At 41.9% G+C, this 17,772-nt stretch overlaps 1 protein-coding gene across 2 annotated transcripts in view; it reads left to right on the forward strand.

The window, feature by feature from the left end:
• mgat5b (alpha-1,6-mannosylglycoprotein 6-beta-N-acetylglucosaminyltransferase B) overlaps positions 1-9,905 on the forward strand; it is a 68,059-nt gene extending 58,154 nt beyond the window's left edge. For both annotated transcript variants that reach the window (XM_084371637.1, XM_084371638.1), the window contains 3 exons: positions 2,608-2,682; positions 7,927-8,198; positions 9,190-9,905. In XM_084371637.1, coding sequence (XP_084227763.1) covers positions 2,608-2,682; positions 7,927-8,198; positions 9,190-9,388 — 546 coding nt within the window. In that variant the 3' untranslated portion in view covers positions 9,389-9,905. The remainder of the gene's footprint in view (positions 1-2,607; positions 2,683-7,926; positions 8,199-9,189) is intronic.
• The last annotated feature ends 7,867 nt before the right edge of the window (positions 9,906-17,772 follow it).

Below are 17,772 nucleotides of genomic sequence, written 5' to 3' on the forward strand. Positions count from 1 at the left end.
ACGCATGTGGGCCTCCACCTGCCAGGTGTGTTAAATAGGCCTTGTGTTTTCCTGCTGATAGAGGCAAAAAGAAGTACCAGTTGTGAATCTGGTGAATGCTTGGGGTGACAAAAAAACATTGCTAATCACACACGCTGACTGTAAAATCACCTTTAATGTACAAGATTAAATGAAAACAAAGAGCAGCTTTAGTTTCCATGATGTTGACCAACATACAGTAGCTGATAACGACTGGACATGTGCGGTAAATTTGTGGTTTGCAGTCGGAAGTGTTGAAAGTGGTTGCCAGTTTGTTGCACCAGCTAATCTTGCAAACGCTACATTGCTCACACTAGCTAACGTTAACTTTGCCAACACCACCTAATGTTAACGTCGCTAATGCTACCTAGCTGACGGTGGGCAATACAGTATGCTGGGTGCAAACTCTAGAATGCCATTTTTACAGGGTTTCTTTTCCACAAACTGGCAACTACAGTACCAAGAGTCTTGATGCTGAGGAAACAAGAAGCGTTATACCATCGGTACACAAACCTTGTCAGAAGCTGGTACCAGCTGTCAGAATTATTTCCTTTTGTGGTCCAAATAGTACTGACCAATCACGTTTGAGTAGGTTTTGCTGGCGCACAGGTAAACAGTTCATGAGGACGATGATTTAGCTTTTTATCAGCTTTCATTTATATACATTCATATGCAGATATCAGATTAGTAAACCAAGATTCACTGGAGAGGAAGTCTTAGCCCAGATTTCCGTTATCTGAACAACCCTGAAACACTCAGCTCGACCAGCGGAGAATCAATGGGTTCCGAGATTAGACAGATGATAACAAAATCTGCCTACCAGCACCTCTAGAGCTCATTTATTAACAGGTAATATCTAACTTGTTTAATCTGTACAGTGTGTATATTTAAAAACGACAAATCTCCTTTTAATGTGAGCTGATGTGTGTTTGTCGGCTGTGACCGGTAACTTCCTGGAGTCTAAGCTGGTTTCCTGGCAACTGGTCACTTTGGTTTCTGTACCAATTAATAAGATGTAACATGTTAATTAGTTAGCTTTAGAGGTGCTGGTGGGTGTATGATGTGACTTTCAGAGCCAACCTGAAAGTGCTGTCGGTTTTCTCGTCTTACTCTTGATCAGAAGAAAAAGTGCATTTGCCAAAATCAATAATAGTAGCTCTATATCTGTAATACAGTGTTTAAGTTAAGCAACATAAATCCTTCTGTAGGATAATGTGCATAATATTCAGATGGCTGCAGGCGCGACACCATTGGTAGTCTGAGTACCACACAGCGGTTCACTCGTACTGTATGTACTCACAGCCAGCTCAGCACATAAAGTTCTTTACTCAACACATTTTCGGATGAGCTTTGTTTGTGATGCTGCCGCTCATGTTGTTGACGTTCGACAGAGCTGAAGAGCTGCCTCCCCGTCTGAAACCCTGTTGCCTCACATTTTAATGGCACCATGGCAACAGTGCACGATGGAAATGAGGAAACAGGCAGCTGATAAAGAAGCACTAAAACGCCTGTGACACCTGCTTTAGTGTACAAGCCAGCTGGGTTTGTTTGCCTTATTCTGGACACGGCTGCTCCGAGTACAATCACCTAAGACGTTTTTATTTTATGTCACCCGATTGACGGCATGAAATAATGAATGTCGCTCACATATTTCTGTGGCCGAGAAATGCAATCAGTTTGGGTATATAAACTGCACAGCCGTTTTAAAAATGTTTTTCCGCTTTTCAATTCAAATCGCCCCTCTATGAAGCATTTTTCTCACTCTGCCTCTGATTCTATTATATAAAGATGCCCAAAAGGCAAATTGCACTGCAGAATAGCTGATAAAGTGCCAGATACATTTCATTAAACTCAGATGAAATAAAGTAATAAGAGAGTGCTAAAAGGAACACAACACTAAAAGGAACCATTTATCAATTTAAAAGCCTGAGTGCTTTGGAGGCCTGATGGTAAACAATGAGATCTCACTTTAGCTACCACAGGAGACATTCAGAGAGTGTGCTGCGCTGGAAATCCTCGCAGAAAACATCCTGCGTTCAGCAATCCTGCTATATTTCATGATCACTTCTCTCAGAACGCTGTAATTAATATAATCCTACTTCTTTCTGTCACTGTTGGGTTTTCTACGAGGCTGTTGCCATAAAACGCTAGAAAGAAGAGGAGAGGATATTGATCAGTGCTCTCTCAGTGAATTTGAATCCACTGCCTGCCTTCAAAAATCAGAGAATAGGACACTGATAAATGTGCCCAAAGGACCCAGAATGCACAGAACCAGGAGCCTCATCAGTACCGGGTGACCAGTGGTCCATTGTCACTTTAATCCATTGTTTGACATATTGATGCAGTCATCACTAAAAATAATGAAATCAATTTTCAAAGCTGTCACCTGTGATGTATTAGCTCATTGATTTTAATGTGAGGCTTGTGGCATGATATAAGCCTTTCACAATTACGCTAATGAATATGTCAGCTTTGATTAACTGTCAGATGCTCGGCTGCTGTGATTACAATGGCTTGATTCTGTGGACACACACACACACACACACCCCGCACTGTTTCTGCATCTGTGTGCACATCTGTGTTTTGCAGGTGGAGCCGTTCCTGCCCTACGAGTACACCTGTGAGGGGATGCTTGAAAGAGTTCACGCCTACATTCAGAACCAGGTGGGTGTCCAAACTCAGCAGGCAGCTGGTGCGGGTCATAATGATGTGATGGAAGTGATTTGTCGGTGCGTATGTTGCCTCCCAGCAGCTCGGGTCGGTCACAGTTTGGTGGTGAGCAGAGCACAAAAATAAATGTGAAATGTGAGCTGGAACCATGAGATTAATTGTTACTTGTTCTGGCTCAACTGCTGCGGCTCTTTGCAGCCGGTGACACCCCCTCGAGTGGTCATAATAGACCAGTGCAGTGTAGTGTTTTGTGACTGAAAGTATTACAGCTTAATTCAGAAATAATGTTGCCAAGGTGCCATTTTAATCATTGGAGAAGGGTTTCACAGACAGACTAACAAAAGGCTCTAATGAGTTGCATTATGGAAAATATAGGATCCAATGTTTGAGGAGTTTGATTCATATAATTCAGGACATTTAAGCCTCTACGGAGTCAATTTTGGCCTTTATTTTTAAAATAGTATCATGACTAACTTTCAGGATGTGTACAATTGAATCACCTCAGTCTTACCTGGTGATATTCTCCTGCCTTTTTATGGCATATGTTTCTAAACATGTTGCCACAACTGCTGATTAATGGATTGTCTGGAGGGTGAATCACATCACCTTCACGTAAAAACATTGCTCTGTACCCTGGGTCTTCAACAGGCGGGCTGCGACCCCGAGGTGGTCTTCAGAGTTACTGCCGGATTATTGTTTGATAATATTTAAAAGTTTTATTTATTTTCTAAAAAATGTAAAAGTGGCTGAAACACACGTAATAAACTGAATCCAACATATTAAAAATTGTCACAACACTGATGATAGTATACCCACGAATCTTCATGCAATCGTGAGCAAGCTAGCCAAACCACACGTGCTGTGCTGTGCCTATCGATTACGATTAACTCCTCAGCAGACTGCGTATTATGGAATATATTGACCAGTTATCTGTATTTTTATCCCAAATGTATGTAATGGATCGTTTTCCTAACTTATCGAGCAAGACACGCTGACTTACCCTTCACCTCAGAAACCACCGGACAGTTTGCAGAGGTCGAGGCTAACGCAGCTAACATTAGCTATGCTACAACTATTGCTTCCCACTTGTTTATACATGGCAGTACAGGTTGCCCTACATGTTATTATTGGTCCAGTTTAATGTGCAACATCTGGGTTAACAGAACTTTATACAATGTATGTAGGGGCTTTCTAAGTCTGCCTCTCTATCAGCTAAGGGGTCAAAAATGGGCCCGCGTGGCCTGCCATACTTGGGATCCTCACAGCATTTCGTGTCTTTGTGATACAGTAAAGTCAGCGTTTGCTTTTGGCCCATGGTCCACCGATAACTTTCATGTTTGGCCTCCAAGGGAAAAAGTTTGCCCACCTCTGCTATATCCTATAGTGCCTTAATAGCGGTCAACAACTCCACAGGGAACCTTTTTGAAGTATATTTTGCATTTGCAGTTCGCAGCCAATATGAGCAAACACAGTCAGCTTTTCCAAGAACTGACAGTCTACCCTTTTCAAGAATGTGTCTTGACGGTTGTAACACGACACTAGGAGAGAATATGAATGTGGAAAGGAGGCGTAATATCTCTGCATTAGAATGGACGGTGTATGAGCCTCTTCTCATTAGCTCAGTCTTTATCATCAGGCGTCTCAGCTTCTTTGTTGACAGGAGGGGGGGGGGGAATTAATTGGCTCTCTTCCGTAGCCACAACTGATTTGGAGGAACTTGCGGTGCATGTGGGATACTTGTACCAAAGCCAATTTTATTTAAGTGTTTATTGAGCATTTTTAGTCATTTATCTCTTGGAACAGATGCACACCATCTAAACCAAACAGTATCAGTCAATCATTTGTCCCTTACATTACCCTGACGTTTGCATTTTTCGGTTGAATGTGTGCTGACTTCGACTTTCAGCATGTGTTTGGAGGAATTTGAGAAAGATCTCACATGCTGAATGGACAATTACCTGATAGAGAAGAAATACAACAGCAATTGCATTTTTACAACTGCACAAGATCTTCTTCTCAGAGCGTTTATGTGTCCATGTAGATAATCTGAATTCAACTAATACGCTGAACTTCTATTTAAAAGTCTCCCATTCTGGGATTTCTCAGTTGCTTGGCCCCAATATATATGCCTCGGCTACGCTGCCAGGGTCAGCAATTAAATTCTGTGGAGACGCCAGCTGCAAACTTAATAGACTAGCACGGTGACTGTCTCACAGTGATGGTCCTCGAGGACAGTAATGAAAGAGCAAAATAACTCTCATACATAAATGGACTTATCATCCAACCTTTTACACACATCAGCATGGGAATTATCAAAAGTCAGGATCTAATGTTCATGGATATTTTTACTGTAATCCAGTTCATGAAGAAGTCTTTATGAATATTATGACTCATCATTCTGAATCATTCAGTCAATTATGTCATGATAAATGCACAGTTGACATTGACAGATGTCTTTGTTAGGTCAACTTGATATTAAACAATATAATACAGCCTGTCATAACACTATGTTACCTTACTTTACATTACCTAATGTCACACTGCATTACCTTACTTTGAAAATACCACGTAGGCACTTAATACAAGTCTTTTGGATCAACACGTTTTGTTTTTATATTGAGCCAAATTGGCTGAAAATAACATGTCAATTCCATCACTTCTATCATTTATTATGGTTCATTGACTTGCATAAAAATGAGCTTAGGTTGTACATTTGAAGATACCCCGAATGACATCACAAAAAGTACGTACCAACGTAGGCACTGGTGGACCATTTCTAATGCACAGATCAAATAAAAATGTCATTAGTAGTTATTACTGTCAAATGCTTGTCATTAACATTCATAAAGACTGACACGTGTGTGTCCTGTCAGTCTTGTGCACACTCCCGTTATCCTTTACATCTACATGCGTTGTCGTCCTCTGCTCCATCTATCATGCTGTGATGGTTGGTGTAATGTGTGGCAGTGGCAGGTTAAGGAAATGCCTCTGCTCGGCTCTGACACCATCTCTTTCCGAGCTGTCAGACACACACACACACAAACACACAGAGTCAACACTCCGTGACCGACTGTGACTGCCCGCCCGGTGTGTACGAGGCCCGACTCCCAATCAGACTCTCCTTTCTTCTCCTCCACTTTTCTTAACCTTCCTTTCCCCCCATTTTACACTTTCCCAATTTTATTTCAAACTTATCAACTTGTTTTTTTTTCAACTCTCCGACTGAATCTCTCATCCTCGTTATCTCCCACAATAACTTCCTCTCAACTCCCTCCGCTGGCAGAGCTCCAGCCCCACCATGACCCTCATACAATACACTGGCAGCTGAGTCTCTCTGCTCCTGTGAAGCTTTTCTGGATTATGTGACGGCACGTACAGCCAAGAACAAATAATGCATTTCACACTTTTCCCTGTCCTATTATTATTTGTATTGTATGCCTATAATTGAGAACGCATTCAACTGAGAAATCACTTGAATGACATTTAACTTGAGATATATACAGGTGGACACGCACATTAAGAGAGCAGCATGACAGATGTTTTTTGTACTCTGTGGTTGCTAACCATACAGAGTAGTGCAATTACAATTACCTGACATTCTCTGGATACCTAATTGTATAACACCTCCTGAAGATGTCACCATCCCCCAGTATATGACAGATCATTAATAGATGGAGGCTTCAGTCGTGTACTAGCCTACTACTAATGTAGAAGCTTAATTAATTACTTTGTTATTTTATCATGTCACATTAAGAAAAGAACGAGCCTAAAGAATAAATGAATGATGGCTGGATTCCATTTAGCCGCCTCAGTGTCGGTTACCTGGTCTTTTGCATCGTGGCTCACTGTGATGGCTGACCGGGAGCAAAGCAGAGCCGTCACTAATGCTCTTAATAACACCTGTGCTCTTCCTTAATTTAACATCGCTCAGTCTGTCGGAACATGCACTCATCTCAGAGTGTTCAGTGCCAGAACGCATGAATCAGAAAGCCAAAAATTGCCACCTATGATTCACAGGAACTGACGTAGTTTGAACATCGCGTTTTAAAAAAAACCCACATGACTCACTCCACTGGTGATATCTGGGAACGCAGCAGCTTCACTAGAACTGTACAGTAGATGATGTCGGCCTGCTACAGTTATATCGCATCGGTGTGTTTGTTTTCCAATATGCGCCAATATGAAAACTTTTCTTTTTTAGTTCACAATGCAGAATAAGATGGTTAGGGTGATTTATAATTATTAAAATCCAATTAAATTGTATAACATCCTGCCTGCATAACATTTTTGTAACAAGTGTTGGATAACCACCTTCGAAGGACAATCGCAAAACAATGTGTGTGTATCAGTTGATATCAATATAGGAAACTATTGCTTCCTAAAATTGGTGTTGGCATTGGCCCCAATAATGGAGCGTCAGTCGGGTTCAAGTTCTTTCCAACCTGTGTGGTCATCTGACATCTGGATTGACCAGAGTCACCTAAATCTACAAAAATAACACCTGGTTATGTTTTTAGATTTCCTTGATGTGCTCTATGTTTAGGATCAGAAATGCTCTGACACCATTTCAACAGTGACGATGATTACAAGATAAAAACACCCTGAAGTATTCTGTTAATCTTCTCACAAGCCGCCACAAACAAACCGAATACTGTGGATGCCCACATAATAATAATAATAATAATAATAATAATAATAATATACTTTTGTCTGTTAAGGACTTTTATTAACAAGGTCACAAAGTTCTTTTTTTAGAAAAAAAAGTAGGTAAGAAACCAAAATATGAAATGATAGCAGTGGAAGCGCAGCAGAGAGAGAGAATAGGAGCCTAGTTATTGCCTGCGGGCACTAGAAGCCTGTTTAATAAACGGGTCTGGAGGCCAGTGGGACATGTCAGAGAAATGTTATTACCTGGGTCTTATGAATAGCCCCAGCTGGAGGGGGAATCTAATCAGGGCTCTCACCAGAGCCTAATTCTGCCTCCAGACCTCATTTGTTATTGGGCAGCATAACTGCATTCATATCATTTTGCTGGAAGATTGACGAGGACTTGTCAGCTCCGATAAGCACCTTTTTGTCCTGTAACGGTTCTTTTATTATTTCCTGTATCAGCCGGATGTCTAATTTGTCACTGTTCTGTAGTGGGTATATTGTTTTTTGTAGCTGACGGGTCAAAGGTTTTGCAATATTACACAGAAAATATTACTGACCAGGGTTGTTTTATCTTTGCACGTGCAGGACTTTTGCTCCCCACAGGCTCCATTTCCTCCAGTGAACTCATCTGGGGCTTGGCTGGGCAGCCCTCCCAGTCCTTTCATCCTCCTGCCGAACTCCAGCATCCTGACCTGGGCCGCCAACGCCAGCTTCTACGCAGCCTGGCCGCCCCTCAGTGCACTGCGGCTCTTGGCTTCGTCGGTGGGCCAGTCGTGTGTGACGGCTTGCCAGACTGCAGGACTAATCTGTGAACCGGCCTTGTATCGTTTCATCAACATTAAGGAGGCCTTCAGCGGGTAAAGCCGATTGGGTTAATTTGTTAAATGACTATGCACAATTCGTTCTCAACAGAATGTGAAGAACAGTTTTGACGCTATGGCAAAGATGTCTGTGATATCTACTGAAGTTAGCATGCTGACTAGCTAGCCATGCCATTCTGTCTTGTAATACCCACTTTGTTCCTCAAGAGGCGATAGTCTGATAGGATAGCTTAGGTCTCCCTCTTGTTCCTTTCCCGCTTCGTGCCTCTCCTGCCCTTACCTGAACCCGCCATGTCTTCGTTGTCCCTAGTGTCAAAATCCTGGTTGTGGCCGCTGAAATCACCTTGGCACTGGTATTCCCTGACATCAAACTGCCTCGGTCTCAGAGGCTGTGTTTGGTCCCAGAGAGGCTAATGAGCCCAGTACCTTTGCCTGATCACCCAGCTCTGGTTAAGTGGTTGTTGTCCAACTAGCTTCTGTGCTACATTAGCAGTGTATGATTGTAGTATTTGTTATTTTCTCTTGGTTGTGAAATTAAAAGTTCATTAAATGTGCTAATAGAAGATACATGCAGAAATACAGCCCTCTGGATGCCTATGGTTGTGATATCCATCACATCGGCCCTCTTTGAATGCAAAACTTAAACTAAAATGAGATTGTGTTCTTGTCCAATGCACCATTGATTATTTTGTGAAACGCCTCATTAGGACCCTCTTGAAAACAAAGCGATGCACCTACAGGAGCTCATCCTGCAACAACAATACATTTGACGAACTATTACGCCTCATTTGCGCTTCTGTTTTCAAAATCATGCAGCTGCACGAAGCACAGAAGACACCAGCTCACCTTTTCTCTTCCCATTAGTCAGCCAGGTCCCGAAGGCGGCACTGTAACATTAATATTAAATATATTAGTGGAATAATCATTAATACCCTCTGGCACTCCTGCTACATTAATATTAAACATGTAAGTGTGTTTTATCAGCGGAGTAATAATTAATACCCTTTAAACTTGTCTTTGCTTCCAGGCTGGACATCCAGTGTGAGGGAGTGGAGTACGAGACGAACCATCTCTTCCCTGCCTTCTCAGCAGAGCATGCTGAATGTGGCCTGCAGCAGGACCCGCTGCTGTTCAGCTGCGCCGGCTCCAGTGCCAAATACCAGCGCCTTTGCCCCTGCAGGGACTACCGTACCGGCCAGGTGGCTCTGTGCAGGGACTGCCTATGACCACAGGGGGAACCTGTGGACAGAGGGCAGGGTCCTGGCTGCCTCGTGAGACTCTCTTTGCTGTAAAACGCAAACAATGACTCTGCTCCCTTACCTCTGACCAAGGGGCAGGCTGCCAAAGTAGGTATTACCTCTCAGGGAACTGCATGATTGTACTTTGAATGTGGCGGGTTTAGATGGCTGCACTAGGACCACAGTCTTTACAGAAGTCATGCTGAAATGTGTCACGTGATGGATCAGTTAGATTAGTAAAGACATCATGAGCAATCAAAAGGAAAGCATTGATAAAAAAAACATGTTTCAAATGCTTGAATTTCACAAGTGTGTTTACTCAGTGTTGTGTGAGTACGTACAGTATCATAGTGGAGTTTGGATATTTGTACTAGATGCACCCAAAGCCATTTACACCATGTTGAGATGTACTATTTTACATGTTCTGTAATTAATATATTTGTACATAAGTGTTGTTTAATAAAACACGGGAGAAAAACAAAAGATGTTCCCATTATTCATAATAGGATAAGAGTGGAAATTGTTATAATTAATTTTCTTTTAAATCAATTAAATTATAAGATAACATCAATCTTCTATGGTCAGTTTCACAAAGCGTGTGGGGAAATATCCTAATTACTTCTTTCAGCCTGTGATTTATATGCAAACTGTGCTGAGTCGGACTCATTAGTTTGAAAAGCAGTCTTTGGATACAAGATGACAATAGAGTTGGGTTTATTCCCGTTATAGTATTTCTGCCTCAATGTTATGGGTCTTCTTAGCTCCCTCTTATTGGAGCTGATATTTCTGTACAATACAATTTTCCTCAGCACCGCTTTCTTTACTCTCTCCCTCACAGAGGCCAGACATTATTAGTATTGCAGATAAAGATAAACTTTCTTTCATCGGAGGACCCAGTGTGGAAGTACAGAGACGGACGACAACAGCCTGTTCGGAGATGAGCTGCAGAATTACTGTGCGCTGAATGATGTGCGGTTGCAGCAGATAAAATCTCTGTTTTTCTCAGCTTGACAAAAATACGGCATTATTTTGGTGTGGTGAATCACTGTTGGCGGGCAGAAAGCGGCACAGTGTTTAAAGTAGTTATGGGTTTTTACAAGTGTGTGAAACAGTTTGTGGTTGCTGTTGTGTTCTTGCTCAGCCACAAATCTGATGTTTCTACTGTAAGGCTTTAGCAGTCTAAGTTGAACAAATGACGAGATATCTTCTGTTACAATAACCGTACTACCACAACAGAAAAATGTTTAATGTGTCAAATGCAGTTTGCCACAAAAACCACGACCCTGCCACATCTGGGCGTATTTTTCAGTATGAAAGCCAGGATGCTCTGTTAGCTATTCTGACCCACAATCCTTTGCCAAATCAAATCAATTTTATTTATATAGCCATAAATCACAATCACATTACCTCAGTGGGCTTTACAATCTGTACAGTGAGCAACATTCTCTGTCCTTAGACCCCCCCGCAATGGATACATGAGCAAGATGTCAAAGCTCAAGGTGCAATGTGATAATAACGGGGTAGCATGCCCCAGTTGTATGCATACTGCATGCAGCACTATGTACTTTGTAAGTGCAGCTGCAGCAGTCTCGAAAGTAAAAATGAAAATTGTTTTATGTACAAAATTCCCTCCTAAATGTTTCCCAAGACAGTGTTTTCTTGCTGAGTGGGACAATAAAACTAAGAGGGACGTCTGCACTAATAAGATGGAGGATACCAAGTTGATTAGTCTAACTCAGACTGCTGAGGCGTCATATCAGCCTGCGCTAACCCTCAGAGAGCATTTATGCACAGAACAGGACTGTGGAATCGGTTCTCCATCTCTTACAGCAGAACTGTGTCAAAGAGAAAACCAGTAGAGTAGACTTGGTAAAAGGGGAACCTCTCCTTTGAGGACTAGGCTGGCAATATAGTAAAATGACTCATGTCTCCCAAGGCTCACAGGAAACTGCAGCAGGGCTTAACAACTGAAGACTGTTCGAGCTCATGGAGCACAATAGGACTCCACCGGTTATCATGTGTCACCAAATGAAAGGCACATTAAAGAAGACGTTTGTAAAGATTTTCCACTGAAGTTTCTCTGAGGCATATTTTAACTTGCTTGAGGCAAAGAATGTATATATTATGAGACACCCATTTGTAAATCATTTTACTAGAAGATCATAGTTAAAGGCTGTAAAATATCTTGCCCTCAAGAAGCTAAAGTTTTTTTTCCCACTCAGATCTTTATTGAGAAAGAACAAAGACAGTAAGAGAAAAGATGTCGGGAGATTCATTCACATTTCTTCCCATCATTTATACAGTCCCATAGACCATTTTGAGTTTAGTATCATTTTTCTTCCTGTAGTGCTTTATGTAGTCTTCAGATATGTGTCTGTATTTCCATGAATGGTTCAAATTTTGGAAACATTTAGAAAAACACTAAAAGAAAACAATATCAATTGAATGTAAGGAAATAGTAGTTTTTACATTATGTGTATCTATTGCATTACAGAGATATCTACCTAATTTAGCATGCTAACAAGATAGCCCACTACTAGCACAGAAAGCTCCTGTGCTAGTAGTGTAAACGCCAATACCCCAGTGGCCTGAGCTCCCACTCTATACTGCTAACTGCACAGCTAACTGAGCTAAGTAGCTAATGGCAGCTACAGTTAGCAGCAGTAAGTTGATACCCTGGTGATATGCTGCCTCCTATGAATTTGACAGCTGGCCAGTTCTTACATATGGCACCTTTTAAGAAAATAAAATTAAACAATTAGCCATTGGTCTGTTAGGTGTTCCTTGCTGCGTGCCAGCTGGGAGATGATATATTAGCGGCTAGTTTGCTACGTTCAAAATGCTCTCTCTTAGCCTCTTAGACCAATAAATACATAAATAAACCACTGTTAAATGCTGAAATGTCACGATCATATAAACACAAGCAAAATAGCAGTCATGTGACAAAAACGCACATGTAAGAAAACACCTAATATCATAATTAACAGTATGTTAGTGTTAGAAAAAAAAAATGCCTGCACTCTCTCTGCCCTTCTTGTGCTACTAGCTCGCTAATACCTTTAGCAATACACCTGCCTAGCCCTGTGGCAGGTAGTCTGTCCAGTTGTTTCATACAGGCTGAACAAGACGATTGGACGGGCTCATTAGAAGCCAGAGACAGCCACAGTTACTGTGGATTTTTTTCCTTTTATTTATTAGAGCATTTGAATTATTCATTGCTGTCGGGACGTTAGAGAACAAAAATCCTTCTAAAACAACTTACCAGTCCTTGCTTTAAGCTAAAGCCAAACAAAACAACAAAAATAAAGAGTGATAGCCAGTGGAGAGAGCAACCAGAGCTCCAGTAAGGGATGAGCACACGGCCCAGGTGTTGCTTTGCTCACCTCAATCACCTCCAGCACCTGCAAAGAAGCAGCAGCTCATACCAGGCACACAGGGCACAAAAGGTCATCACAGTAATGATGAAACAGACTAGACTTTTCAAGGATATCCCCCATAGTGTATCTTCTAGATTTTTTGCCAAACTTAAGCAGGTAAATTGTAATGTTGTGGCAATCGCCCGCTCATAATGTTTGTTTGTTTAAAATGTAACTGCTTTCAGAATTTCAATTTCAACTGGAAATACTGATTCCTCAACAGAAACCATTGTAGTGACTTCACACATATAAACTGTATAGTAAGTTAAAGGTGCACTATGTAAGAATGTGCCACCTGTTGAACTGTTAGCTTGTTAGCTCAGTTAGCCATGCAGCTAGCAAGAGAGTTGGTGTTTACACTGCTGGCACAGGACCCTTGGACTACAGTGAGAAAAACATTTTAAGGCCTGGGGCTAGCTAGTTAGCATGCTAATGCTGACATTACATCAGCGCTGTTATTTCTTCACATTCTGTTACATATTTCTCTCTCTTACATATTGCTCCTTTAAACGGAGTTTGCCATCAAATGTACTTCACACACATCTTCAGAAACAAACAGAGCTCCATTTCATGACAAAACTATCCTGGTACAGTTTGACTGTAATACTCTCTCCACATTTCTTTTGTTTTTGCAGGCTTCATGAATGAAACCATTCGTGTGAAGCAGTCTCTCCCAAGCTATTTTAAATCACCTTTACAGATGGACGTTATTATATGCCCAGAAATGCTCCAATGTCACTAAACTCATTATCACAAACCCTGCTGCTCCACTGAAGCCGAAATTCCTCCACCCAAGATAAGAGGATTTTAATGAGACATCCTCAAAAGACAGAGTTGGAATTTGCCGGTTTTCATTTAATGATGGTGCTCGTGTCTCCTTGACTGATAGTAAGGACCATTTCACAATATGCCCGGGCTTCCTCTGCAATTTATAATCTCTGAACCAATATTGAACTTTCTCTTGATCCTCCGAAACTGAGAGAAAAAGAATATATGCGTGTGATGGTAACAGTCAGGAAGGCTTTGAATCTTTGAGGGCTCTTTATGGTGAGAATTTGGGTGTTGAACAGTAACCCCTGGTACTTATAGAAAGAAAAAGAGAATATAAATATACCACTTCGTATACCACCGTTTTCTGTAATTGTATTTTTTCTGAGCTTAAGTGCCGCCACAAGTACTTTGCCATTCAGCTACAGAAAGAAAAAAGCTCACCTCAATTTTGGCTTTTCAACACTTAGAAAGAAAGTTTCATTAATTTCCTGGCAAGAGAGACGTACCGCAGTTAGAAGCCAGTCGATACTGCAGAAAACACGCAATGATGGTTTTACATCGAGCAGATAAAACGTGCGTTTTGTCCTGAACAACCTGTTGACTTCGTCCTCTGACAGATGCCCCACACACCCTGCTGTGGATCAGTCTGTGCCTGAGAGACTGCCTGCAAGGTCGGCAGTGACTATATGAGGTAACACAGTGGCCTGAAGTGAGAGAGAAGTATGGAGCCCTTTGAGCTCACTCGCTGTGGGAAATCTATAAAGCCAAAACATAACAGCATCACACAGATAAAGGGTCACAGGAAGAGAGTGATTGCAAAAGTGCTAGACAGAACTCAGCCTGGAAGTGTACAGCTGGTGAAAGTCTTGTTTAACAGGTTGATAAAAAGGATTTCTGTCTGTACAGTACTTTCCATATCTCATCCAATCTAACCCTAACTACTGGATGGGTTGGCATCAACACTGGTCAATCTTAGTGACTTTAGTGACCCCTAACTTTTCCTCTATCACCACGATTAGTGTCACTTTGGTGGTTTGGAGATTTGGACATTCCTGTTCCCTTTGACCAACAGTCTGAGCTGACTTCTCATATAGCACCACCATCTGGTCAGAATGCCAATTTACTGTATAAATACATACTCGGCCAATTAATGACAATCCCATGCTGGCACTTCACTTCAACACATCACCTCACAGAGCTGCGATATGGCTGTAGACCTATAAATAAAAATCCCAAGACGAATCAGACATGTGACTCAGGTCTTTTGGTCGAAGTCTCAAGCAAGTACTAAATAATTTAGGCCTCAAGTAATAATACATATAGGCCTAATATCTTATGTTACCAATATACAAGTGTAAAGAAAGGAGGTGAGTTTCAAGACTAAATGGTCTGCAGTGCCAGGAGCCATTGTTCTACACGGAGGTTAGCCAAACTTGAACTATTCAGAAGTGAAAATGAAAGCAATCTCTTTCAAAACATCCATCGCAGATTACAAACCAACCTTCTGGTTTAACTTGGACCTAACGTCCGTTGTTTTTTTTAAAGGATTGAGAACACTTTGTCGCAGCAATTCTGCAAAAGCTCTCAGATGCAGATCACTATTGTAAGCATCATAACTGACAGACTGAAAAAGTACAAAATATGCTGCAGATTGTATCGGAGAGAAGATATTCTTTCATTACCATGTGCCTTGAATAATAACTGGCCTTGTCACATTTACACATTAATGTGTTGTGTATAAGCACAGCTCTTGACCATGAATGAAAAACTGAGCAGTGCTGCACACAGGTCTGTCAAAGAGTGTTTTCTTCGCTGGTGAATAAGACAGCGGCCATGATGCAAATGACGCAGCGTGATTCATGGCTCAGCGGGCGACCTTTTCTAAAGAGGGAGGTCACGCAGACTAGGATTAATCACTTTTCTCTGCACACAGCAGACATCTTCATCCCTCCTGCACTCACACCCACACCTCAATGCCCTCTCTGCTCCCTGCATCCAGCTTCCTCTTCCTCCTCTCTGTAAATCCTCAAGAAATGATTTCATCATTATTCTTAGACAACTTCTCCATGACAGGCTACCCACACTTGATGTTTGATACTCCTTTTCTAATCACCTCTCTCTTTTGCTGGCTCGTGTCTCTTTGTCACTTTCGTCCCACAGAGATAAATGCATCACATGAAATGACTGCGCTGCCCTGCTCTTTAAATGTGTGCGCGCACTCTACGCAGACGCCTTTCTCCATAATAACAGGTGACATCCTCATAGACTAATGGAGTGCACCTGTTATGACTAAGGAGCTGCAGAGTGGAAGACAGATTAGTCAATTTGAGAGAGCTTTTAATATAAACTGTGGTGCCTCGGGTCAGTGATGCGTATCCAGGATGGATTTTACAAATTTAAGAAGCAGTTTTACTCGTTATAATGATCGAGCCACAGCAGCAGCAGCTTACCAATAGAGATATGTAGTCATACAAAAATATCTGATAGCTCAGAAACGATGGGAATAAAATGATCGTCCGTCTCCATCTTCCACTTAAAGGTGCACTATGTAGTTTTGGGAAGAAATTTTAATCAGAAGAGAGAGATCTTCACTGACTTTATGCCTAAATAAACAAACTCTTTGATTTCATGACTGAATAAACAAAACTGACCCCGGGGAGTGGAGTGGTAAGGAAAGGGTATGCAGGTGTGAGTAGTGGGAGGCTCTGACTGGATAATCTGCCGAAGAAGAGGAGGAAGAGGAGGAGAGGTAGCTCACGGTGGCGCTGGTGGATAGTGTGGAGCTCAGGGGAACACAGGGCAAGGCTGTTGGCTGCAGAGGTGCTGAAGGCTGGGTCACTGGTAGATGAAAACAAGGTAGATCACTGCAGGCAAAAAAGCAAAGCTAGATCTCTTAGCAACATGCACAGAGAACAACATGAGAAAACTCTTAAAGAGATTAGCACCAGCAGGAGCCATGTACCGCTCAGTACTGACGAAATCATCTGGCAGCAGGTAGAGTGGAGACCAGGGCTTATCAGCAGGCGCTGATTGCCAATCTGCCGCAGGTATGTGTGTGTCAGCAGCTCCTGGTGAAGGGAAACCCCGCCCAGCCTCTCAGTGCACCTCTGCAAGCACAACGAGCACAGAAACAAAAATACCACAGCACAAACCGACCGAGAAAATGACTGACTGTGACACCCTGCTACCTTTCTAGCTTCAGACAGTGTTCAGGGGACCTTATTTTCCTCTAAGAACAGCCTGTTTATTGAGTTATGGAAATTACAATGCTAAATATTAAAATTCTGAGTTTTAATTAACCACACAGCGCCCCTTTAATTTCTCATCTCTGCCTGTTTGCAGCTTCCTCATCAGGAATACAAAAAAGAAAGTTCAACAACTTATAACCCATCACTCTTGTTTTCGCATCACTTTACTCCGTGAAAACATTTTCTTCTAATGGCATTTCGTGCTCATTATGCAGATTAATTGGCTGGTTTAAAAAATTTCTGCTTGTTTTCACTCTTCTTGTGTCGCTTTTCTCATTCCCGACGTCAATTAAAAAACCCACTCGAGGTGAGCGCGCACCCACTTGAGCTACAACAATCACTGCTGCTAATATTTCCATTGCACTTAACAAAGAGAAGAAGTATGATGGAAACTTGCTCGAGGTGTGTGTGTGTGTGTGTGCCTGTTCTTTGCAGGATTTGGATGTAGCACCTTAGGTAACAGATTGCTCACCACTTACGGAGAGCTCTGCTGCTCGATGATAAGACTCCCCTGTCTGCCGCGTAGTGAAGTCAGCTTCGTTTCAACTCAACCAGAGGCATTACAGGTAGGTGTGAGGGGGCAGCGCGAACAGAGCAGATATGGAATCACAAAGGTCCGTGTTGAGCTTCCGACTTCACGCCCTCAGAGAAGAACCGACAACACACACACACACTATAAATGATGCACCACACACTTGAATTTTATCTGCACAAGCTCCCGTAGATGCTGCTTGGAGACGGTTTTCAAAATCACATCTCTGTAGGAATAATTATTTAAAAACTTTGGGGTTTTATGCATCTGTTTGACTCAAACTGAAGTCATGCTCAGGGCAGTATCTATATTTCATATCATATTATAAATCGTTACAGAGAATAATCACAAGAATCTGCACCTCTCCTCAACTTTGACAGAGGTCTATAGAGAGCTTCAGCTCAC

This window comes from Pagrus pagrus (genome assembly GCF_965226575.1).
Source record: "Pagrus pagrus genome assembly, chromosome: 13".
NCBI lineage: Eukaryota > Metazoa > Chordata > Actinopteri > Spariformes > Sparidae > Pagrus > Pagrus pagrus.